The sequence below is a fragment of the Narcine bancroftii genome, chromosome 9, assembly GCF_036971445.1.
Source record: "Narcine bancroftii isolate sNarBan1 chromosome 9, sNarBan1.hap1, whole genome shotgun sequence".
NCBI classification, from domain to species: domain Eukaryota; kingdom Metazoa; phylum Chordata; class Chondrichthyes; order Torpediniformes; family Narcinidae; genus Narcine; species Narcine bancroftii.
This window is the reverse complement of record NC_091477.1, coordinates 71,805,606-71,832,617: the sequence shown is the minus strand read 5'-3', so window position 1 is coordinate 71,832,617 and position 27,012 is coordinate 71,805,606. Positions and strand designations below refer to the sequence as shown.

The window sequence follows — 27,012 nt, the reverse complement described above, 5'->3', positions numbered from 1 at the left end:
TGCAAAAGTAGCATGATCATTCAAGATAAATTGGAAAACACAAGAGTATGGAAACTCAAACTCCAATCTAGCTCAGAGGAATACAATTGAACAAGCATTTTTAATCAAAGGAAAGCTATTTAACAGCTGGCTAAGTGGATGTTATGTGCGATGTGGGTAAAAGGTTGTCCTATTTGATACAACAAAGTAATCTGCACAGACACATGAACAACAGGACTTAATAATCGAGCAATGTTTTGCACACCATCTGGAAAACCTAACAGGTCATTGACAAATAATCTTCGCTTTTCTCTCTAAATCACCATGAAAATATTAGTTTGTCATTATCATTTCACCCACAGTAATGTTACATGCAAGACATAACACTTCTCTACATCACCATGGGAATATTTGTCACTCTTAATGTTATATGCAGGACACTCTTAATGCATGACAGAACAGTCAACTTGACATACAAGTTTATTTTAATGAACAAGGTCATTTTAATGAATAATATACATGAAATAAAATTGTTACTATTGAACAGTTAAGCTTATTTTATTATTGCTACTTCATCTTCCATTACACCAGTTGATTCAGTGATCCACAGTTCAGAGTGCTTCAATAGAATATCCTGGATCACTTTGAAAACATTAGAGAATTCAAACATTGTTACAATACTGGGTAATACTGAAATGGTCAAGTCCTAAACCATCTGAAATCTCACATTTTAAAAACAGAAGTAACAGTCTCATCAATATTTTGGCAGTATAAAAGCTTCACAAATTGGTCACAGTACAAAAAAGGTTTTCAGAAAATACTCATTATCCAAACTTTCCACTCCCTTCATAGGAATTGCAACCATGTTAAATGCAAATAGCTTCTATTACAATAGAATGTAATGGTCTTTCCCCAGAATCATTAACTATATAGCTTAACTAACATATAGCCAATACACATGACCCCTTATTACAGTATAGCCGTTCAAGTAATAGAAATTTGCTCTTACAGAATTCACAAATCATCACCCATCAATTTGAGATGTGGAATAAAAGATGCTCTCAGAGTATTTATAAGTAAATAAATAATTTGCTTTAAATTAATTTGCACGGATGATGTGGCATTGAGTTACAGAGAATCACGATTATGGACTGTTTTCTTGGAATGCAATCCTTTTAACCACAAATGTGAGAGTTGCCGATATTTGTGGTTCAAGGGTTGCACAGAATTTTAAAAGCCCTTCATCTGTTGATTGGGTGGGTATTATTTAGAATGATAGAGCATGATACTTGGATGTGACGTGTTCATCTATTTAATACTTTTAAAATACACAGAAAAAAACAATATACTTTATCTTGGTCTCATTAACTCACAATCTGTGCCAGTCACTGCAGAGCAAGGGAAAAGTCTTTCTCGGCTAATTAAAATGATCGAGGTACTTCTACAATTGTGAGCATCTTATTAGATTTACAGTACATAAATGTGTGACATCAGAATTTGGCACAGGAGTCAGATGCACCTTCACAATTTGAACAAATTAATTGCTGGAATGACCTGTTCACAGTAACTTACTTGTATCTTGTTTACAATCTCAAGTTCAAGACCAGCTCAAATAAAGGCCCCTGGATTGATATGTTAACTGTATCTCTTTACAAAAGTAATGCTTGACCCACTCAGAATTTTGTTTTTATTTCACTTACAATAAACTTACTTCAGTTTTCAAGCAGCACATTATATCAGAGGGTAAAATTTTAATAAACTGTAGACCTGCACCTAGATAACTGCATACTAGTTTGAGTTCACAAAAATTACTTCATAATACTGCATTTATATCTATTTGAATTATTTAAATGGCTCATTTGTTAGCGATATGATCATACACCACCCACCACCCCCCTCCCCCACCCCGCAGGACAAGCAATGCAATCTTGCTGGGACAGATTCCTTACTGCAAATGATTAAGGGGATAGATTTCTAACACGGCAACATGAACCTTTTAGGCTAAATGTTTTAATTGCGACACCTATCCACATCATACAGCCTGTATGGTAGTCAAAACCTATTAATCCATATCTGTGGATTTTCACTTGTCCTTCAAGCTTTTACTGCTCTATATCCAGAAAAATTCAGGCATTCAAAAGTCCTGCTTCAATTTCCTAAGTTTCATGCATTTGGGCCTTCCAGATAATAAATCCAAAATATGAATACCAAGGTTTGTATCACATTTGGGAAGTGAAATACAAAACTAAATAGTAAGTTGCCCATTTAGAGGAACAGAGGGATTCAGAGAACCCTAAAAGATCACTGAAAGTACTAGATTAGGTAATTAAAGCATATACATCCTACTGAGATATGGATTATAAAGGCATGAGGCTACACTGGAACAGTATAAAGCAATAATACAGCCCACAGAGTAGATTTTAGTCACTAGAGGTGCTCCCCTACTTACAGTGGTCCAACTTAAGATTTTTCGAAGTTACGATGGTTTGAATCCGCACTTTCAATTTTGAATTCTAATCTGTTCTCACGCTTTCGATATGCTGTACGCTACACTCTCGCAGCATCGTGCGAGAGTATCATACAACGTACTCTCGTGATGCTGACTCAACCACACTCACAGTCTCTGTAGCGATCATGCAAAATTGATGATCCTGCCACTTTAGCTTCCCCACAATTGACACAATTATATTTTACTTCAATGCTTCAAACATTCTTCATGTCCAGCGTGCTAATTTTTTTCCATGTGAAATAAAGGATTTCGAAATTTAATTATAAAAAAATGGTAGGTGTGGTATTCTTTTCTGACTTACGATGGGGTTGCCATAACCCTGTTGTTGACTGCAGGAAAACAAACAACAGATGCTAAGACCACAGAAATTTAATTGCAGGAATAAATGACTCAGCTCAAAAGTAATAGAGAAAAGATTCACCTAAGAGAGCTGAACAGGAAAAAGGGCCATCCATTACTTAAAAGGGAACAAGATTCCTGAGAACTGGTAGAATTTGAAAAAGAAAGGAATTTTCATTCCAAGGTTTTTCTATTCCATCTTACAGGTTGTTAGTGAAAGAAACTCTCAAAATTCTAAAAGCACCTGAAACTTACAGGATTATGCACAAAGAGTAAAATTATTTCCCCCAGATGGATATTCTACCAAATACTCATTTTTTTTTTAATGTAAATTTCTACAAACCTAGATTTAGCAACAAATTATGCATATTAATTGAAATATAGATTTAAACGTTGCATAACCTATCAAAGCCAAAAAGCTGTGGAGAGCATTCTGGCTGGTTGCATCGCTGCCTGGTATGGAGGCGCCAACTCTCAGGGCAAGAATAAATTCCATAGGGTTGTTAACTCAGCCTGCAACATCACAGGCATCAAACTTCACTCCATCGAGTGAAGCAATGTCTTAAAAAAAAAGCAGCCTCTATCCTCCACCACCCAGGCCATGCCCTCTTCACTCTGCTACCACAGGAAAAAGTTACAGGAGCCTAAAGATGAGCACTCAACAGCTCAAGGACAGCTTCTTCCCCGTTGCCATCAAACTCCAGAATAATCAATGAACTTATTTTTCGTGCTTTAAAAAAAAATAATACCACAATATGGTTATAATATAAATGTCTGCGCTACATTGCTGCAAAAAACCGAATTTCATGACTTGTTCATGACAATACATTCTGATTCTGAATACCCTCCACTAGCTCCCTCGATCTAATTTAATGGAATAAATTCAGATGCTACTCTTTATAATGAATTTTAAACAAATTTCCTTCAAATTCCTATTACTAAGGCCATACATTACAATTTATGTATCATCTGGCAATGGAGGAATTAGAATTGAAATGACCTGCAGTCTTAAAAAATATAATGTCCTCATCCGCTAAATTCTGCAATCACTCGTTCGTTCAGAAAGTAATGTGAAGTACCTGATTTCCAGATTGTTGAATAAACTCAGACTATAAACTGAAAGATTAACAGCTATTGAACAACCTCAGGCAGACCGTCAATGTTCACAAAAATATATCAATTAAACAAATGTGTACTGTGCTAATTCTGAAATGCTGACAAACTAATTTAAAAGCAATAACCACCAATTCTAGTTGCATAGTAGAGAAAAACACCAAGGTCTCATTTTTCTGAATTGACCAGCATCAATATTTCTGAATAAACAAACCAGCCCAGATAATCTACTACCACTTGGACCTGGTTGACAGAATTGACCAACATATCTTATTTTGCTTTGAAATTAGATATTGTCTTCTACAATTCACAGCATGACTTGTTCCACAATGGGAAGCAATGGCCAGGTTCATTCCAGTAATCATACTTGAACTCTTAATATATCTAGAATCAAAGACAATCAAGTCACAGTTCTTCGACATACAGTAAAACCCCTGGTTTCCGGTTGCTTGAGATTGCATGTTGTGTGATTGGCGACCCAACGGTGGGGTGTGCCAATTTTAAACTTCTGTATATTTTACCTATTTATTTTGTCTTTTTTTTTAACCAGTTGCTTGAGGCTGCCCGTTTACATGAATTCTGGATAACAGGGGTTTTACTGCATCACGGACAAATTCTTAATATAATGGGAATGAAGGTGAAATGCCTGAAACTGTGCTGCACAGCTGAATATATAGTTTCTGAGAAGAATCAGAAGGGGTATTAGATGGTGACTGTGCTGTTGCTCAATATGGTAGAAAGTGTACACATCGGTACCACTTGAAATACATATTCCAGTGAATCAATATTTAATGTTTTCAACCAATCAATTTTCAACATTTTAAGGTGATAACATGCGCTTAGTTTCCTCACGCCAAATTGCAGATATAGAATTCCCCATAATCACAACCCATCAGCCTTAACTGCAACATCAGAACATTTAGGATTGCACATGGAAATCTATTTAAACCATTGCCTGCTGAACAGAATTATTGCCTATATTCACTAAACCACACTTAAGTCGACACTCCAGAACAAAGCAGCAGCAATTCCATCAGCATTGATAAAGAAACAAAAGACATCAAATTGGCCTTTAATTGAGCAAGCAAACCTAGAGGATTCCCTGTTCAAGATGAAGAACAGGTTTGCAAGATAACACCAAGTTCACCAACTTTTTATTTTAAAGAGCAGTGACCTCTGCAGCATGGTTGGAAAGTATTAAACCTGCAAAATCCCAGTATTATGCTCTACTTCTACAATTTAAAAGATTCCATGCTGCCTTTGACAAATATTAGACATGAACAGTTCAACAGTGAAGCTTTCCATCAAGTTTGACACAAGGATCTACCTTTATACTATGGACATGCATCAAATCTTGGATTAAGTCCTCCCAAACTTGTACAAACGAATTGGTTATAGTTCCTATATAATAAAACCGTTAATAATAGTGGCTTTTGCACCCTTAACCAGTGTTGCAAATATTTTGACCATGTTGTGGAAAGCCATAACTTTATAAAAAGATACATTGGTACAAACATGAACAATGCAAAATTATTTCAATCTAATAAAAAAGGAAAATAACCCCAAAAATGCAGAAAGGTTGCCACACTGCAATATGAATTAAACTCTAACGTCAACTGCCAGAGGCTGCCAAGACCACATTCTCCTCACTTCAAATCCTCCTTTACCACTGCTTCAAGATGGTGGAATTCTTGAATGTTTGCCTGTAACATGACAAGAGAGTATTTTAGAAATTGTACACATGCACGAGACCCTTTCACTGTTTGCCTAGCCTCTACCAAACTGAACTGAGGACAGGCCATCTCAAAAGCCTGTTCCATCATTTATCAAGATCATGGCTAATCTTTTACCTCAGTTCCATTTTCCTAGCCTCCTCCCCCCACCCCCCCGCCCCCATATCCATAAATTTCCTTTACCTCAAAATAAGTTCAATGATTGGGCCTCAGAGCCCTTTGTGGTAACTTCCAGATTCATTAACCAGAGGTGAGGAATTTCTCCTCAGCCGAGTCCTAAAGACCTAATGGTGTGACCCAGGTTCCACATTGTTCAGCAGAAATGTCATCCTGACATTCTACCTCAAACCCTTGCAGACTCAGGAGATGACCGATTAATTACTGGCCCATGCTTGAATTCAGAAACATGAAGCCATTAAACCCTTGAATGACAGTCTTCGATGTCCTCTTCAAAACATTCATGTGAACATTTTTTTGCCTTTGTCTTATTTCCTATCATAGCCTTCAGTAGTTCAGAACCCAAGTGGCAAAGATGGCAAATCGTATGGCAGTGAGTTTGTTCAGTGCATATTTATTCTTTAACCATTGCAGACTGATGTGAGGCCCCATTAACCAACACCTCCACTACACCAAACTCAAAAATATTACAGAAGACAAAAATCATGACTCCACTCTTTCAAAGGAACAGGTGGGTAAAGAAGGAAATGCAATTCAAAACCAAAGATGCTGCAAGAGGTTATTTTTAAAAATCTAGGTCTCCATCCTTTCTTTCTGGATAGGATTTACTCACATTGCCCCTCAATATTTGATTTCCTTTGTTGCACCACATTCAGTAATATCTGCCTCCAAGGATTTCCATCCCATATTTACAACTGGAGTTCAGAACTAGTGACAATTCCTACTCTCATCCTCTACCAAGCTTCACTGGCAGCTCATTTCCCTACCAAATTACTGTGCTACACTTTCAGAGGATGAACTTGAGTTTTCACATATTGGTACTCACTCTCCAGTTTAGGCATGCTGACTGGAATCTCCATCTCCACCTGGTTTCTGCATTTGCATCTGCATTTGAGCTTGCATCTGGGCAATCATCTGTTGCATGCGGCGTAACTTAAAGGGAAAATGGAAAAAACACTGACTACTTCAGCAGTGAAAACTCTTGAGGTTTCCAAAATGCACATCTTTCATACATGCAACCAGTACCATCTTCATGATGCGATAGGAACCAAACACTGATGTTGATAAAGTCACTCAGTGGCTTTTGCTGCTGTACCACCCGTTTTGAACAGAAGCATTAGCCAAGAATTAAAAACTTGGTCTTGGTGAATTACAGGTGTTGCTATATCTATCACTAACCTTAGTCAGGTTCTGGATTCTAGTGATTTCAATCCCTTCTGACAAAGAGTCTCAGACCTGAAACAGTAACTTTCCCTTACTGCTGTTGCCTGACCGGTTGAATTTGTAGCTATTTCTATTTTTATTTCAGATTTTCAATATTTTTTTTTAAATTCTATTCCTACAGGTTAGGAAGAGAAAGCCAAACTACCTTATTTACTTTTCTTTGGTTAAATGTTTTTAATTACAAGTTTGTGTTTTTAAAATTGACTTTTAAATCTATTTCAATTGCCTAAATGTCAGAGCAATCTACAAACTGAAAAAAAAAGTTTCCCAGCTTTCACAATCTTGTCCCCTACTGACAGAGGGGACATTTCAAAACCAGAGCACAGTGTGTCACAATGTCTAGACCTGGATAGAAGGGTGGGTGCAGAGAAAGTGAGGACTCTCCGCATACACCAAAAGTGTAGGTGTGTGGACACTGCAAGCTCAAGCAGATCCAATCAAACACAGACTGGCCTAATAATTTAAAATAGATACATTTTCAGTTGTTTAGAGGCAATATCAGCCCTAATATGTTCAATCTTATTCAGGAGACAACTGTACATTGATGTCTTTGCAATGCTGCTCAGCTTACTTGATGACTGGATATTAGTGATCCCTTACAACTAGTAACTTGATCAAGGCAGTTTCATGGAAATGTTTTACCAAAAAGAGGAAAACAAATTTTCTATTTGGTTAAAAATCTTACCTCAGCTTCTTTTTCCAGTAGGATCTGGTCCTTATCCTGAGGTTGCTCTTCCCCTTTCCTGTGAAACAGCAGTTTTAAATGCACAAACTATTCCATGTCATGTACTTTCACCTAGATCACTGCCAAGCACTGACAGTTTAAAGCAACCTGATCCTCAAAGTGGTACTCTCCAAAAAAAGGAACTTCACTACAACTGTTCTCATATTGCCCCCTTCTGGACAAATGCTGGGCCTCACTTCCAAATTCATATCAACTTTAATAAGCCAGCTAAGCATGGCAGAACCAAATGAGTACAGGAAGGTAAAAACACAAACCAGAACACCTACACTAGTATAAAAACATTGGTAGAATCCAGCCCAAAATCATTTTTGTTAAAATTAGTATGAGGCATGCCAATGATCTCTGAAATCCAAAGCAGTTTTCAAAGTATTAATATTTACAAGTTTCAAATGTATACAGCATCACATTGCCTCAAGGTGAGCGAAAAAATGTCAAAATGTCAGTGGTAATTTCATCTCTGATCCTCAATCAGAAACTAAGCCCCAGTGATCTTCTCCCAAACCACAGAACATCATAGCACAGAAAAAGTCTGTTCAGTCCACTGATCTGCAACTGGACCAATCCCTCCATATTCCTCCCATTCATATACCTATCCACTTTTAACTTAAATGTCAAAAATCATGCCACATTCACCACTTCAGCTGGCAGCTTGTTCCACACTGTTACCACTCTGAGTGAAGTTCCCCCCATTGTTCCCCTTACATTTCACTTTTTACCCTTAAGCCATGTCCAGTTCCTGCATCATTGCAACCTCCTTCATTGTTTACTCAGTGAGCTTCAGGCACTATAATTGCAATTAATTATTGGAAAGTCAAGGTCCGAGCTTGATCATTAAATACTACACAAAAAAACAAGTCTGCCTGAACTACACTGTTACCCTATAACAATGGTAAAATGAATATAATGCAATTTATTCTCCAACAATTGAGCTACAATCTTTAATGAAAAAATCCATTTAAAAATTCTGTTTCAACAATTAACAGTATGTCCAGCTAGCCGACATTATTTAGGCACAATGGTCAAAATTAGAGAACCGATCCAATCCTGCTGGCATTAGTGCAATGGACCCTCCTGAACATTTTTATACCAAAATACCAGGCCCAAGTTTTAATGTGGAGACATCCTACAAATAGGTTGCATTTCCAAGTACATCGAATGACAAAACCCACACACCCTTGATAAAGTGCATTAACAAATTGATAACCAAGAAAGCAGGAAAATAAATAAGGGTGAACATGAAATAAGGAAGATAGGAAAATAGTGGGTACATGGAAACAATCCTGTCACACTACGCTTCCTTTTCAAATCAATAACATCATATAATCCTTGCCAACGTATTTCTTTTTAAACATTGAATGTTTAAGTTCAACAGTTAACAAATTAACAAAAATATATTTTACATTTTAACCATTGCAGTCGAATGATGTAGAAAGAGGTTACAGCATAATAACATTTCCTTGAAGAGCTTTTCTGAGCACATGACTACAGAACACACTGATGTACTTGAAGGGCATACAGTTTGCCACAGAATCTACAGTAATATTACCACAGTGCTTTGAGTTATTATGGGAGTAAAGGAAAAGCTTAGTTCTGTAATTGTACAGAACTACAGTACTACAAACTAAATGAAAACGAATCACAAAATTTTAAAAGGAGCAAGTACTGAACCACGAGCAGGGAAATGGGAGTTAGAACTGCCTGCTAATGGGTCAATCCAGATACAAAATTAATCAAATAGGCACTGCTTCTTGTGCTTTATTTCCTGTGCCAACACTGAAGATTGCTATAAAGCTAATCATTGATGATTTAAGTTTTCATATCTTACCCAACCAATCATACATATCAGGTACCAGACGACTTCTGATCTGGTGTGACAAGTGCCTCCATGGAAACCTATCTCCAAATGCCTTATGGCAATTTGGCCTGATAAAGGAACCCATGTGACATCAGAATGAAGGGTGGTAAGGTGATATTAACAACACTGTTGAAATTTGTGTGTGCTGTGTGGAATTTACATATTCTTTATGTGATAGTGTTGGTTTCCTTTCCTCCCACATCCCAAGGGCATGCTGATTGACTAGCAACTTATTGTAAATCACCTCTTGTATACATGGTGATAAGAGTATTGAGGGGAGATCAGCTCCAGAAAAATAGAACAAGGTAATGCTAAGAGTATACATTGACACATGGCTAAATGGCCCATGCTACAACAAAATATTGCAGCTGATCTATTGCTTGTGATCAAATCATACATCAAATACATGCAGCCACCCAGATACAAATCACAAGCCTTTTATAAGAGCGAGTAAAAATAACAATGGATTTAGCAACTTGAGTTGTGTGGAAAACCAGATAGACTAAACCACAATGTAGTTTTACAACAATGATTAATTAGCACTTGAAATTAAGCACATTTTTTGTAATGCTTCATTTCAAGTGCTCACTGTCACCTGACTGCATTGGTACAATTAATAAAGCAAGCAGCATCCTATTTGTAATGCAAGTTTGTATCAAATAAATGAAAATAAATAAAAAAAATCTGGAGGAACTCAATAGATCAAGCAGCAGTGGGAGAATGGTCAACGTTTCAGGGTGCCACTCTTAAATTTTGATGAAGGGTACACACTTGAAAAATCAAGTTATTTTTCTTCCACTGATGCAGCTCAACCAGAAGATTGTTTGGATTCAAGTTAACAGCATAGTTTGTGCAATACTATTACAGAACAAACGACCAGGTTCGAATTCGACACTGTCAGTAAGGAGTTAGTACATTCTCCCTCTGGGTTTCTTCCAGGTGCTCTGGTTTCCTCCCACATTCCAAAGATGCATGGGGTTGCTAGACTGGTCATGTGACTATAATTTCTCATCTACTCTAAATCCCAGAATTACATCTCCCCTTAGATTTTTCTGCTCCAAAGAAAACAATCCAAGCCAATCCAATTTTCCCCTCAAAATTTTCTAGTACTAGCCACAGCCTCAAATCTCCTGTTTCCCCACTTCCTCCATCTACCCCTGATACAATGTGATCAAAACTGTACATAGCACTCAAACTGCAGACTAGTGTGGGGTGTACTAGATTAACCTCTTACATTCCAAGTCTCAATAATGCTGTATGTCTTTCTTTTAAAAAACTATAATGATCAATCCTGCTATCTTTAAGGACCTGAACCATTCACTACAAGGCCCCTTGGCTCTTTTATCTTCCAGTTTCTTTGGACCTGGCAGAATGTTTTATGTGATCACTTGCACTGTAGTTACACTTGCTGTAATGTAATACTTGCCCCCGTCCTTTGAATCAAAGTATTAAAAGTGTGTTCTGTATCAGCTGAAAGTTTGGGAATATTCGGAGCTCAATGGAATTTCAAAATTACTCCTACCAATTCAGCATGCAGGTCTCACAACTTAATTTATCCATATACCTTCACTTCACAAAATGTGCTGCTCAAGGTGGGGAAAAGATAAAAAATTAAAATATTATACTAAAATAACATTCAGAATTTAAAACATTTAGAATGATATTCTACTTTGAGATACAATATTCAATTCATGAAGCACATTGGCTAAGTTTCTCTAGTAACATGTTCATTAGCTCTCAATTCTGTTAAACCTCTGAAGATATTACCTACAAGGATAGCAGGAAGCAGATCAAAAGGAAAGGTCCTTCTCAACTCCTCGAGTTTTCACCAATTTATTGCTGGATACCACAACCTTTTCCCAATGTGCACTACACACTGCTCAACTCACAGAATCATCCAGGAAATAATTACAACAAAATTTGTTCTCGGATTTCAAGATCAAGTGTGCCTATTAACGGGCTTGTTTACTGCTCTCAGGTGGAGCCCCAGATTTCTCTATTCAACTGGAAATAATTTTTGACAAGATAATGTTCAGAAACAGAAAAGAAATGGAATTCCACATCACCAGAAATAGCTTCAAAGTTGTACTTTTATCTTCAGTTTCAAGAGTGGATAGTCTTTTAATGATTACCTTCTATTGAAGTAGATTTCTAGGCAGCTGCACAATTCTAGCCATATTTAACTCTTCACATTGGGACAGAGAGTAAGCTGGAAACAAAAATTTAAAAATGCTACAAACACTCAGTAAGTCAGGCAGCAACAATGGAGAAAATAACAGTCAACACTTTGATCACCTTTTATCAAACTAAAAATTCTGCTTAAAGTTCACTATGTGAAAACATCATCTGTTTCATTTTCCCCCTTTGTTGCCTGACCTACTGATTTCCAAAAGCACACCAACAGATCTACTTTCTTAAAAGACTATGTGGGTTCGGCATGTCCCAAAGACCCTCACTAACTTCTCCAGGTGCATCTGCAGAAGTATATTTGCTGGATGCACCACAGAGTGGGATGGGAGCTGCTCTTATCAGATCAGAAGAGGCTGTAGAAGGTGGTAAAGGCAGCTCAGAACACCACACAAACTTTGCTGCCCTTCATGCAATCCATCTAAAATTCCCACTGTTGGAAAAGGTGGCCATGAATGCACCCATTAGATTCCGAAGAGTCACATGTCATGAAACGGTTTCTTCCCTGCACTTATTAGGCTTCAGAATGAACCCAGTTGCCCTTGCTTTGTACCAATTGTTGTTTTTTTTTAAAATTATAATTGTATTCTTACTGTTCTACTTTATAGGGCTATATGAATGTTAGACTGCTCATGGAAGAACCTTTCTCACTGTACCAGATATATGACATTTTTATTTCAATAGCAAATTGGTACCCAGTTTAAAATCATGGAGCTGAATTAATAAGGAAAAGGGCTTAATTCACAGTACTAGGCAGCTAATGCTTTTTCTGTGCTCTAATCCGGTACAGTATGGCAATTCAGATGACACCAAAGGGCATCTCTATTTTTAAAGGGGTGGTACATATTTTCTTATAGATCGTGGCCAATGCTTGTTCCAAAGTAACAGATTGCTGATCAAATAAATGTGGTAATTTTGGACTGGTCCACACAAAAGAAATGCTTTTAAAAGCAACACTTGTATTCATCGTTTCCATCCACTTTCTATACCATCTGAATGCATCTGGGCACCATCAGGATTAGGTTGATAGAATGAGACTTGAATAAACAGTGTAATGCACATCACCTGCATTCCCTCCCTTCACACACATTGGGTGCAGGTTGCAGTATACCAGGTGCTTTTAATAAACTTTTTGAGAGTGAGGAGGTAAAGAGATGGATAGATGACAGATACGTACGAAGGAGACAGAGGGAGAATGTAACCATGTGAAGACAACCTGCCACCCTGCTTGAGGCGCTCGGAGCGAAAGTTTTCATAATGAAGGTCCTGGGTCACCTCCTGAAGATCCTGCATGTGTGTTCTAGATAGTTGAAGGACAAAGATGAAAATTAGTATAATATTTTGTAGTTAATTCATCCTTTTAAATTGAAGACCAAGGATAAAATCCACATTAAATACATGTGAAAAACAGCATGGCTTTAGAGAACATGATCTGAAAACATTAATTTTGAGTGAGTTGCAAGTGGTGGTTGACACCCTACAAATGCACACCATGATTGTATGGTGAAGCTTAAGAGATAGCCCTGGATGGGAGCAATCACCTGGAGGAAGTAAATACACCCCTTGCTATTTTAGTGCACAACTTGACCAAATATTTAGAACAAATCCTCGACCATGCATGCTTAGTGGCACAACTAATCAAGCCACTGCCACACAAATGCAGGTGTAATCCTGACCTCAGGTGTTGTCTACATCAAGCTTGCAACTTCTCCCTGACTATGTGAGTTTCCCCTGGATGCATCAGTTTAATGTCACATCCCAGTGATGTGTGGGTTGGTAGGTTAACTGGTCACTGTAAATCCCCCTAGTGTAGAGGCAAGTGGTAAAATTTAAGGGGAGTTGATAGGAGAGTGGGTGTTCTATTCAGGGCTGCAGGGCCAGTTTCCATACAATATGGCTCTTTGAGCCGTGGTAAATTAATTGACCAGCCAAGACAGACAGTTAAGTACAGCCACCATGGTTGAGGGAAAGCAGAAGGAAAAATATTTTTTTTTAAATCAGCTAGGTTGCTGCCCACTTGTACATGGGAGAATACATTTGCCTGAAGTTAAGATGCAAACCTGTGTACACATTAATTAACCCACCTGTTTATGACCTAGAAATAAACTATCAAAATGGACAATGTTGAGAGAAAGTAGAGCGGTCAAATTGTGCAATTCTTCCAAATATTAAATGTGTAACACAGAAGGGTCTGTTTTTACAGAAGCATTCAATCTGGTTAACAAGCAAATGTAACCATTTACGGAGCGGAAACAGGCCCTGTTGGCCTTTCGCGTCCGCACCGGTTCACTGATTGTGTGCGCCCTCTTCATCTCAAAGAATTTAGCAGAAAGATTTGAACATGCCGCACTTAATAGTCTTTATGTTTTGAACATGTGGATTGGGATGCAAGGATCAACATTTATGAGATGTATGCAAACAGGACACTTACATTAACATGGTTCTCAGCTTCAGAAAGTCATTGTGTTCTGGATTCTCCACTTCCACTACTCCCCATGGATACAATCGCCCTCGGACTTTTTTACCTTTTGCTTCAATCAACTGATTTGATCCAACAACAGCAAATGGGATACTGGTCTAAATTCACGTGAATATACAGATCCAAGGTTACAATTGTTGTCAATGACTGACACGGCTAAAATAATAATTTTTTTAAAATTCAGCCTTTCCAAGGCTTCTACTGTTCTAATACCAAAATTGTCAATGAAAATTTAACTAAAAGCTTTGGAATAGACAGGTAATGTTAAAAATATATTGCATGCACTAATTAGCGAGAACATCCTGAAAAATCAAATAAATCTCAGTCATTATCAGTTTCTGGGATAATACAGCCATTAGCTTTAATCTAAAACTAAACACAGTGAGCAAATTTTCATATCAAGGCAACTCAAATGTTAACATTTATGCCACTTCCACACAAGAATAAAACCTTTCCCCACATCTACAACAGGTGAGACCAGAGTTATCATGGTGATGAGGTGTGCAGGTCCTCATGTCAATTGGATAAAACAGGGCAGTTACAGGGTGATAATGCAAACATGAGGCCAAGAGCAGGCTGTGGGATACACTCAACATGGATAAAGAAAAACTGAGTTAATAGAACAAATGGAAGATTTCTGACTTAAACAGCCATTTCTCGTATACAAGAGAGTAAACTCTTGAAACGAAAGATTCAAACATTCTTCAAGAAGCAACAATTTACTTTTATTTAGAACCACAGAACACTACAGCACAGAAACAAAGCTTTTTTAAAAAAAATTTTAATTACAAATTTTCAACTCAAACAGTGCTAAAGACAAAATGTTTCTGAAAAATAGTAATATACATCCATTAATAGCTATTGCATGTCTAACTATATTTAAATGCACCTCTCCTTCCCTCCACCAGAGAAAAGTAAGAAAAATAGAGAACAAGAAAACAAGATCGTTCAAGAATCAACTAAAAAGAGAAAAAATGAGAGTTTATCAGGTATGAACTGTCCACCTTCTGGGCCTTAAATGATCTAGCTTTTCAAGATCCAGGGGAGGGATACAGACAGGGCACTCCAAAGCAAGGCTGGAAAATAGTAATGATTCAGAGCAATTTGCCATAAACACACTGCCAAATGTTGATAAAAACATCATATTTGTTCCTCAAATTTTAAGTGATATTTCTCAAGTGGAATACAACTTTGCATTTCCGCATTCCAGCATACCATTCCTAGATGGGAATTAGACTTCCATGTAACTGCTATACATTTCCTGGCCACCTCCAATGTGATTTTTACAAAGTGCATTTGAAATTTGAACAGCCTCGATATCTTACACCAGTGATGTTTCCCAATAAAAATAATTCTGGATTTTGTGGAAATTTTTTCTAGGAAATTCCCTAGATCTACCCAGAAGGGTCTTACTTTTTGGAACATGACCAGGTTGAATGTGGAAAGGTTTCCACCTCTGCACTGCTTCTAAAACATTGGTCCAGAAACAGACTCTTCAACCCATCTAGTCTGGCCAAATTATTGTTCTGCCTCACCCCATTAACCTGCACCTGAACCCCTCCATACCCCTCCCATCCATGTATCTACCAATATGTTTTTTAAATGACAAAATCAAGCCTGCATTCACTAACTTCAACCGGCAGCTCATTCCAAACCCTCACCACTTTCTCATTAATGTTTCCTTTAAACCTTACACCCTTAACCCATGACTTTTATTTCATGAATCCCATGTGAGTGCCCATAGCTACACCTTTAATTTGAAAGAAATAAGATGCACTGAAAGAGAAATGTGAGAACAAGTTTTGCCAGGCAGAGCAGCATGGTGGAAGAGGGATGCTGGTCAGAAAGTTCTCTCTCAGTCTCAATGAACATTTTGGCTCAAAAATTTGACCATTCTTTTTCTTATCATATGAAATTTGGCCCAAACTAACGACAGAAGCCCAAATAATGAAACAGAAGCAATATCTGAGTGGACAGCAGAAAAATTTCCTCGTGTAAATTAGTTACCCAAATGTCTCCAAAATTAACCTGAAAAATAATCAAGACTAAATACTCATCCATCCGGTTTTAAAATTTGTGCTTTTAAGTACCTTAAGAACTCTAGTTTGCTCCTTGAAGTCCTCATCTTCATCAGATTCTGCATCTGGCAGGTGGTAAATCCTAATACCATGCTCCTCAATCTCATCAAGGATCTTTAAAAAAACGACAGACACCATGAAAAGAGAAATTAGATGAGACGTCGACAGTTAAGTAGCTGCCTCCACATTAAATTCACATGACCATACAAATAGATTTATAAGAATAGTTTGGGGAAACCTTTTTTAATATTCCAAGATGTGGGCATTGCTGGCAAGGCCAGAATCTTTGAGCACTCAAAATTACCCTCAAGATAGTGGCAAGACAGTTCTGATCAAGGTAATGCCACAATGCTACGGGATAGGAAGGATATAGTCATATATTTTTCAGAACATTGTCGGTGCCCTTGGTCAACTGAATTGTGCACATACTGTAAACAAAAGGATTTAAGTTGAAAACTGAAGAGCTCAAGGAATGTTGTTACACTCCCAAAAGACTTCTGACCACTTGACCATTAGAGGAAATGATGATTAGTTGAAACCAAGATTTTTTTTTAAATAGTAAAACTTAGGGGTGGCACAGCTAAGAAAGTTGCTGTCTCCGTTCCAAAACCCAGGTCGCATCTTGAACTCCGTCCAGTATTGTCTGCGTGGAGTTAAGAAGTTCTGTGTTTCCCCTGGATGCTTTGCTGTCCTTTCTATCTGAAAGGTGTACAGGTCAGTATGTTAATTTGCCACTGTGCATTGAACTAACTGTGCAGCGGAGTGGTGCAATCTGGGAGACTTGATGGGGAAATGTGGGGAGAGTAAAATAAGATCAAGGTAGGATTAGCACAATTCAAAATGTATGAGAGTTGTAGTTTAATTGGGTTACTTGTGCGACACGACCTTGTGGGCTGAAAGCCCTGTTACTGTGCTGTACATCTAAATTTTAAAATATTTAAAATGGATGCTTGATAGTTGGCGCATACCTGGTTGGCAAAAGAACCCATTTCCATGTTAATGACCCCCATCTCCTCATCTACGTTAATAACTTGCATTCTAAAACATCCGATTTTTCAACAAAGGAAGAGAGAGGCAACAAATAACTCATTTTTAGGTGATTTGATAGTCATTTTGAAGATGTGGCAGAGGAGAGATCTCGAGATGAATTACAAGAGGAGACAAAGTTCTGCAATAGTATGGTTTAGGTGGGCCAAACAGTTGTTATCCTCTGCTGTAGACCCTGCGTAATTCGAGGTAAAAGTGATGAGTTACTCGGGAAGAAAGACAGAATTAGAGGACCACAAAATATGAATGGAATTTTTACAAAGGGTTGGGCAACACTGCAGAGAAAATTAATCTAATTTGCAAGTAACACTTCAGGCCAATAAAGATTATAAACAGTGGGCTTAAAAGGATGGGGAGGATGCAAACAAATTTTGGATAATGTTGAAAATATTCATCGTTTGGGAAGTCCTGATTTACCATTCTATCAGTTTCTCTGCCAGGGTCCATATTTCACAACAACATACATAAACTGACCAGGCAGTGGGGAAAAATAGGAATTAAATCTCCACTCAAGCAGAAAATTGAAATTGAAAGTAGATAGGCCAAATCCAAACTGTTTAAGGCAAAAATACAGACTTTTAAAGTAATGAGTAGACTATCTTATATAGGAATATTGACCAATTAATGTTAAACAATCAGTTTAATGCATGAAATTAAATATAATTTGCAGCGCACAACAGCCACTTGGCTTAACTAATTAAAAGCTGTTCACTGTTCTCTTCCCATTCCATCGGATCTTTATTCACATCCCTCATTTACCTTTAGACCACATAAAAGTGATTTTGCCTAGTAATCCAAATTAAACAATGATTAATGGAGCTGCTCATGTCATAATACTACCACAAAGAGTTACAAAGGTACAACCATTCAGAATTCACGAATCATAACCAAGTTAAATCAGCAAGTACATGTGGAGCATGACAAATTGCAAATTCACAGAATGGTTTAGTGATTACCACAAATTATCAAAGTTAAGACACAATACAAACTCATGATTACAGCAGCAATTAATCCCCAATTAAAATACAAACTGAGAATTTAAGAACAGAAATCGTTTTGTGGGATCACTACTTTAGAAGTTAATACTTTCAACTGTAATCTTCAACTATGAAGCAAACCAGAGCCCAAAGAGGCAAGATACAAGCAGTACAACTTCAAGGCCCCAGGGTCCACCATGCATCTTCACAATTCCACATATTTCAGACCAAATAAAACAAGCAGCTTCTTACAACAGTCCCCAAGACTGCACTTTTAGTTTCTTCAGTGGAGCCAGGAACCAGTATGAGATCTATTCAGATGGCCACTGAAGTTTTGTAATGTTAATGCAGCAGGCAATCACTCCACACTGAACTTGCTGTGCAGATCAGAAGATAATTGCTGTTTAGAAGAATGAACATCTTCCAGCATAGACTAGATCTTTGATCCCTGGGCATACAGTGTTTGCTCGTGAAATAGGAAACTAATTTCAGAGGATTTACCATAAATCTGGTTGAATTTATAAAAAATATTCTTTTTGAATTGCTGCTGTGCACAAGTCTTGGTACCAGGAGTCTTTAGAGAGCTGAAATGACAGTGATTGCACAGACATATTGCTGCCTTTTACAGAATTAGAATGGTTGGAGTGACAATTAAAGTTCTTAAGTCCCACATTGACATCTGAGACTCCACATTTGGTTGTGTGACATCATCAGCATGCCAAGTGGGATAGACTCAGAATAGACAGACATTCAGAGCCCTCAACTGCAACGGAATTCTATTCTACCAGTACACAATCCCAGGATGAATGGATCAAATCAAAGTTTGCAGTCCTGCCATGCATCAACGTGAATAGCTAATGGGAGTCAGCTCCAAGAGCATTACAATCCTCAGCAATGGCAGTGGCACAGGATGTCACTGGCACGCAAAGCATTTACAACCAACTTCAGCCAGAAATGCCAAACCACCTCAGCTTCATTCTGATCTCCAGCACCACAGAAGCTGGTTTCTAGCTAATTCAATGATCCCACATAATATAAAGAGATGGCCGAGCAAAAATTTGTGGGACAAAATACCATTCAAGCAGTGTTGATCTCATGGTCCACAATTAGCTGCCACTCAAGCTGGGCTACTGCGACACTATGTTCACCTGCCAAGGGAAAAAACTGCCAAGATTGGTTGTCGATAGAAAACTGCTTTACATACTCTCTCTTGACAGTAAATAGTTAATAAAGTACAGGTAACTGTAGTTAACATAACATAACAACAATTACAACACGGAAACAGGCCATTAGGCCCTTCTAGTCCGCACCGAACCAAACACCCCTCTCTAGTCCCTCCTCCCTGCACAATGCCCATAACCCTCCATCTTCTTCTCATCCATATACCTGTCCAACCTTTTCTTAAATAATACAATTGACTCCGCCGCCACTATTTCTCCCGGAAGTTCATTCCACACGGCTACCACTCTCTGAGTAAAGAAGTTCCCCCTCATGTTACCTCTAAACCTCTGCTCCTTAATTCTTAACTCATGTCCTCTTGTTTTAATCTTTCCTCCTCTTAACGGAAATAGTCTATCCACATTCACTCTGTCTATCCCTTTCATAATCTTAAATACTTCTATCAAATCCCCTCTCAACCTTCTACACTCCAAAGAATAAAGACCTAATCTGTCCAATTTCTCCCTATACTCTCGATGCTTAAACCCAGGTAACATTCTGGTAAACCTTCTCTGCACTCTCTCCACTCTGTTTATATCCTTCCTATAATTAGGCGACCAGAACTGCACACAGAACTCCAAATTAGGCCGCACCAACGTCTTATACAATCTCAACATCACCTCCCAACTGCTATATTCCATGCAATGATTGATAAAGGCCAGCATAATAAAAGCCTTCTTCACCACCCTATTCACGTGAGTTTCTACCTTCAGGGAACGATGTACCGTTACTCCTAAATCTTTCTGCTCTTCTGTATTCATGATTCTTCTTACCAAAATGAAGCACCTCACACTTATCAGCATTAAATTCCATCTGCCATTTTTCAGCCCACTTTTCTAAGCAGCCCAAATCCCTCTGCAATCCTTGAAAACCTTCTTCATTATCCACTATTCCACCTATCTTAGTATCGTCTGCATATTTACTGCATATTTAAATAGGGAAGTTAGGGAAGAACTGGCTGCTACAATGGAAGCGTTGCTTCTGGTACAGACCCAGAAGAGTGGGGGAAGCACAGTGCTCCTTCCCAATGTTCAACCATCCAGTCCTAACACCGATAGCTTCATACAGGCTTTAAATGAGCCTGTGAAAGGAGCCAACGGTGTTTTTATTTAAAATCCTGCAACCGTGGGGTCTGTGCCCAAGATGGCAGAGCCTGCGCTGGCAGCACCGTCGAGTAAGTTGCAGACTGGAGAAGCAGAAATGGGGAGAAAATCCCCTGTTGAGCAAGAGCATCATAGGAGGTGACCCTACAGGATAGGGACCGTGGAAGTGGACCAACATGGGGCTCAGCAGCTGAAGGACGCACACAAGCTGTGGGATGATGGCAATATGGTCAAGTCATGGGAACCACGCATCAGACCCGGGATTCGAGAGGGTGCTGAATGTAAGAAGAGCTCCCAAAGGGGTTTGGGCACTGAAATCTTCCTGATAAAATTGATGGTTTGGATCTGCCTTACGGCAGACTAAAGGAAATTCATGTAATATTACATCATCTGTTTTATTACTTGACAATAAAAGAATCTTGAACACACATTTAAGATTGTACTATTAGTGCACAGAGGTCCCTCAGAGCTGATCATTGACAGGATTGCTATACAAAGGATCTATAACTAGAGCTGCAGAGGTATAAACTATGGCTCAGTTCCATACAATCTTCTGACTTAGTCAGAATGCATTTTCAACTTGTATAAAAATTTGAATATAAAAACCTAGAATGATGGAAAATCTACAATATCAACACCCTTGAGATCATTTCATGTTTCAGAACTTCACTGAAAATTTCAAATCTGATCCCTTTGGAGGGAAAGGGGAACATGGCTAAGAGTACTTTAAATCATCTATCCCATCATTTTATTTGGAATAGTTCAAAGCAAGCAACATTAAACCTTTACTAATCGCTGGTTACACCTCAGCCAGTGTATTAAGTCTATTTCTTTGCACACTGGTGTTAAGACCTTGGAAAGTCTGTAGAAATTTATCAGAAGCATGCACAAGTTAAGGGAATGCAGTTAACGAAGCAAACGAGGTTAACATAGAAGCTGAACAGGATATTTGATTGAAACAAGTAAAACAAGTAAAATCTCCAGTGGTAAGCATACGTTTAAGGTGACAAGGGAAGGATCCAAAGACAAATACAATATAATCACACTAAGATGCAATCATGGAACCCAAAAATAGACCATTCAGCTTGAGCTTTCTCCACTATTTCAAAGGATCGTGGCAGAATCTGTGCTTTATCCACTGAATGCAATTTGTGAAAGTGTTAAATGCACTTTCAATGGAGACGATCAAGAAATTGAATAAATGCATTTAAGCAGAGAGACAATCTTTCACTATTTTATCCGAGTTCTTCGGCACAAAAATCGAACATTAAATAATGCAGATGCTGTGGAAATCTTGTGTAACAGAAAATGATGGAAATACCCAGGATGTCTGATTCAATGTCTCAATGCCAAAACATTACCTTCTCACCATAGTTGCTGCCCAACCTACTGAGAATGTCCAGCTTTTATTTTCAAAGTTTTATATCCACTGGCATAATTAAATGAGGTCTCAGAATTAAAGTAGGTGAGGAGCAAATTAAATAACTTTTAAAAAGAATACTCAAGCATAAATGTGAGGAAAATGGTGTTTGTATTTAAATTGTTAATTTAAATCTGTTAATTATTTGGCAGCACTGAAAACTTTTGCTGTTCAGCAAATATGTGAAGAATACAAGGATGATTTGAGGGAGGAAGGAACAGGATGTTCTAAATGAATGCCAGGGAGAGGGACCTGATTGATTATGAAGTCAGTGTAGGCTTATGTGCTGGATGGAGCATGTCATGAGAAAGAGGACACTCTTTAAAATATGCCAGTAGAAAAGTCACTGGGACAGGTTACTACAGAAGGTGAGAGAAGAGATTGCTGGGGTATTGGTGATGACTTTTGTTTTCCCTGGCCACAGGAGAGGTACCACAGGATTGGAGAGTGACAAATTTGGTCCCTCGTTTAAGGAAGGCAAGAGGGAGAATCCTAGAAATTATAGACCATTCAATCTCAAGTCACTGATGAGCAAACTATTGAAAAGGATTCTTTGGGTCAACATTTAGAAGCATTCAGAGACAGTCCACTTGGCTTTGTGAGCAGTACGTTGTGCCTCACAAGCCAAAATGAGTTTTGAGGAGGTGACAAAAGAAATTTATGGACATGATGATTATGGATTTTAGTAAGTCATTTGATAATGCTCCACCATGATAGTTTGGTTTATTCAGAAATTAATGACACAAAAGGTCGGTGATTTGGATAATGCAAGATGATGTAGATTGCAACAGGATATGGGTAGGATGCAGAGTTGGGTGGAGAGATGGCAGATGGAGTTCAATCAGGTTAAGTGTGAAGTGATGCATTTTGGAAGAACAAACTGGACGGTGGAGTACTTTAGTAATGGCGAGATTCTTGAGTGTAGAGGAACAGAGGTGACTTCAAAAATTTGTCTCCATTCTGAATATACCATCTGACAGTATGCACCTGATGGATCATTCCTGACAAATACCATTACAGACCCAATCTGAACAGAGTTCAAGAGGTCATATAATTGACCAAACAATGCAATGTAGATGAATTCAAAACTGTTCAACCTGCATAACTATCACCCCAGAAGTAAGATGACTCCAATCTATCATCAATAATATGGTAGATAGATGATTGCTGTGTAGATGCACACTTGGAGACTGAGAACGAAGCCATTTTTAACTAATTTATTAACGAACAGTAGTGAAATAAAGATCTACCAACCAATCTATTGAAAAAGATTGCACCAGTTCACAAATCTCAGTAATCTCCATTAAGACTGGAGTGGCAGCAAATATCAAAATCATCATTCTTTGATTGATGAAGTGGGACCATAGAGTGCCATTTGTTGAAAATCCATTCAAATTATTCATGGTCATTCTTGCAATTAACAAAGTTATGCCCTTTGAAACCAAAATCAAATGATCTTGTGGGTGATAGGTTAATTTCAGTTTTATTGTCAGAGTACATATATGACATCACATACAACTCAGATTCTTTTACCTACAGGCAAGTCAGAATTACCACTTACCGATAGTGCAAAAAAAATCTGTACACAATGTACACGTTAACAAATAAATTAAACAACTGACTGTGTAAAACAGAGAGGATAAACAAACACAATAAAGTGCAAAAGTAGGAATCTTTAAATGGTCCCTGATTGAGTTTATTGTTGAAGAGTCTGATGGTGGAGGGGTAGCAGCTGTTCCAGAACCTGGTGGTGTGAGTCTTGTGGTAGCAGCGAGAACAGAGCTTATGCTGGGTGATGTGGATCCTTGATGATTGCTGCTGTTTTCTGACAGCAGTGTTCTCCATAGATGTTTTCGATGGTGGGGAGGGTTTTGCCTGAGATGTCCTGGGCTGCATCTACTGCCTTTTGCAGGACTTTAGGCTCAGTGGTATTGGTGTCCCCATACCAGACTGTGATGCAGCACTTTTCACCACACATCTGTAGAAATTTGCCAGTGCTTCTGGTGTCATACGAAACCTCCGCAAACTCCTGAGGAAGTAGAAGCGCTGACGTGCTTTCTTCATGATGCCTTTACTCTGTTTGGTCCAGGACGGATCCTCCAAGAGAATGACTCCCAAGAACTTAATTTGCTCACCCTCTCCCAGTGACCATTAGATTGTACACCTCTGGCCTTCCCTTCCTGAAGTCAACAATCAGCTCCTTAGTTTTGGTGACATTGAGTGTGAGGTTGTTGTTGGTGCACCAATCAGCCAAGTTTTCAATTTTCCTCCTGTACGCTGACTCATTATCCCTTTTTATAAAACCCACTATCATGGTATTATCAGCAAATTTGTAGATGGTGTTATTGTCATACCGAGTCAAATGGTGTAAATGAGTAGAGTAGGGGGCTAAGAGCACAGCCCTATGGTGCTCCGGTACTGTTAGAGATGGTGGAGATGTTCTTATCAATTTTCAATGATTGTGGTCTGGAGGTGAGGAAATCAAGGTTTCAATTACACAGTGGAGTGTTGAGCTCCAGGTCTTGGAGTTTGCTGATCAGTTTTGAGGGGATGATGGTGTTAAATACTGAACTGTAGTCGACAGAGTATCCTCGTGTATGCAGCTTTGCTGTCCAAGTGTTCCAGGGCTTCATGTAGTGCCAGTGAGATTGCACTTGCCATGGACCTGTTGACACGATAAGCGAATTGGAACTGGTCTGTGTCGCTGCTCAGACAGGAAGTGATATGCTTCAACTCCAGCCTTTCAAAACACTTCTTCACTGTTGATGTGAATGCCATTGTGTTTTGAAAGTTGGTTAGCACAGAGTTTTAATCGTCGGCTGGGTATTCCGTATGGACCAGATGCCTTCCTCTGATTCATTCTCCTGAAGGCAGTACACACGTCATCATGGGTTACAGATAGCAGAGGATCATCAGGGGACATGGTGGCATGTAGTGATCCTTTCTTGTTCTTGTGGTCAAATCAGGTGCAGTAGATAAAAAAAATGTTTTAAAAATCAGCCGTAGAAGGTAAAAAGTAATATAGGTAAACTTTGTGTTAATTACCAGTGAATATTAAAGAGCAATACGAACATTTTAAAGTATCGCTGGAGATTAATTCTGCAGCAGACAAGACTGGACCAAAGCTTGACAAAAACAGTGTGAGACTGTCCAATACCCAGCTTTTTTTTTTAAACCCAATATGTTAATAAGTGGAAGTGATGGGAAGAAAACTAAAAGTCTATCCACAATACTGAACTCTATAGTGTCAAAGGCAAGTCACAAATGCGACCATGGGATATACAGATGTGCAATTAAAGAGCATGCCACTCTGATTTGTGCATCCTCACTGGAAACAAAGGTTCAAAACATTACATTTCAAAATGATTATCTTTTACAAAACCTTACACTACTGTACCTACCCTTCTTTTGAGCCTCTCTCTTTCCTTCAATGTAAGGGTGTCTGCCTTGGCGATGACTGGAACAACATTCACTTTATTGTGTATAGCCTTCATGAACGCCACATCCAGAGGCTTCAGTCTAAAAATTAAACAAATGGAACAGGTAAGATTAAGAATTCCACAAAAAGTCCGTTTTGAGCAAAATGTGGCTCAGATCAATTTTTCCCATTTTTGTCTTACTTGCTTAGTAGAATGAAAGGCGAGAGAGGAAATGGAGAGATAAAAACAAACAAAAATAAACATTAATTTGAAGAAACTGGCCTCCTCCTAATTTCTTGTAACTAATCGCAAAAGCCCATATCTTGTTGCCTTCAAGCCCTTTCCAAGTGAGAGGAACTCACTCAATCCTACCTCCCAGCTCTTTGGACCTAGTCCCAAAATATTTTCTCCTTCAATTCCCTTTTAAAAATGAAGACTGAATCTGCTTTCATTATCCTTTAAGGCAGTGAATTCCTTAATCATAGTAATCATGATTACTATGCGCATCAATCCCTCATCATTTGAGCTCTTTGTCGACCACTTAAACCTCTCCAGGATTTCACATTTTAGAAAAAGTTATTCTCTGCACAATTTAGCTGTTTCATGATATGAATACCATTAAAAGATCAACATTTCCTGACCAGAGAACAAACCCATCTTCATTTGATTCCTGTAAATACAGTTCCCGATCCCCTGACAGATTCTAGCAGTAATTTTTTCTGGATCTTCTCTTGAACCTTGGTGCCACTCAATGGTCAAAATGAATATGGTATTCTAGAATCAAAGCAAGACAGCGTTTTGTCGAAGTATATAAACAAGGCTGTGTTATGTGGTTATTTATATAGCTCAGGATCACTTCATCGGCCTGTGCTCCGAGCTCCCAATATTTATGGACATAGGCATCTTTTGCTGCACCCTTATTACATTCCATGTTTGTTTTCCACAACATCACTCTCTTACAACATGCATTTAATTTTTCTGACAAGATTTCACTTTATCAGATCTTTTGCACCCCCTCACTCAGAAGCACGGCAACAATTTGCTGGAGAAACTCAACAAGTTGAGCAGTAGGATCCCACAGTGGGTCCTCTGTGGCTGCTTGACCTGCTGAGATTGTTTATTGCCACAAATTCCACCACCTTCAATCTTCTGTGTGCCAACAGTGAAAAGGTTTCCAATAAATTCATACTTAGACAAATAGCTTTTGTCTCTGAACATCAATTCTAACAGGTTCCCAAAACCAGAGTTTAAACAGACTGTCCTGTAGTTTCTGTGTTTTTAAAAGCAAACTTCCAGTCCTCTAGCACTTATCACAATGTCTGAAGATTCCAAAGCTTTGGCCATTTTCTCTATAATCTTGTCCAATTTAAATCTGTTTCAATTTCTACCAGCTCAACTAGTTGCCCACTT

At 38.4% G+C, this 27,012-nt stretch overlaps 1 protein-coding gene across 2 annotated transcripts in view; it reads right to left on the bottom strand.

Annotated features, from left to right (window-relative positions):
- Window positions 1-446: 446 nt before the first annotated feature.
- Window positions 447-27,012, bottom strand: part of LOC138742272 (septin-2) — a 77,607-nt gene continuing 51,041 nt past the window's right edge. The window contains exons 7-13 of one of the 2 annotated variants that reach the window (XM_069896419.1): window positions 25,585-25,702; window positions 16,431-16,532; window positions 14,293-14,438; window positions 13,039-13,161; window positions 7,760-7,817; window positions 6,677-6,783; window positions 447-5,643 (exon numbers count right to left, since the gene is read on the bottom strand). In XM_069896419.1, the coding sequence (XP_069752520.1) occupies window positions 6,685-6,783; window positions 7,760-7,817; window positions 13,039-13,161; window positions 14,293-14,438; window positions 16,431-16,532; window positions 25,585-25,702 (646 nt within the window). In that variant the 3' untranslated portion in view covers window positions 447-5,643; window positions 6,677-6,684. The remainder of the gene's footprint in view (window positions 5,644-6,676; window positions 6,784-7,759; window positions 7,818-13,038; window positions 13,162-14,292; window positions 14,439-16,430; window positions 16,533-25,584; window positions 25,703-27,012) is intronic. The other variant, XM_069896420.1, reaches the window with a different exon arrangement.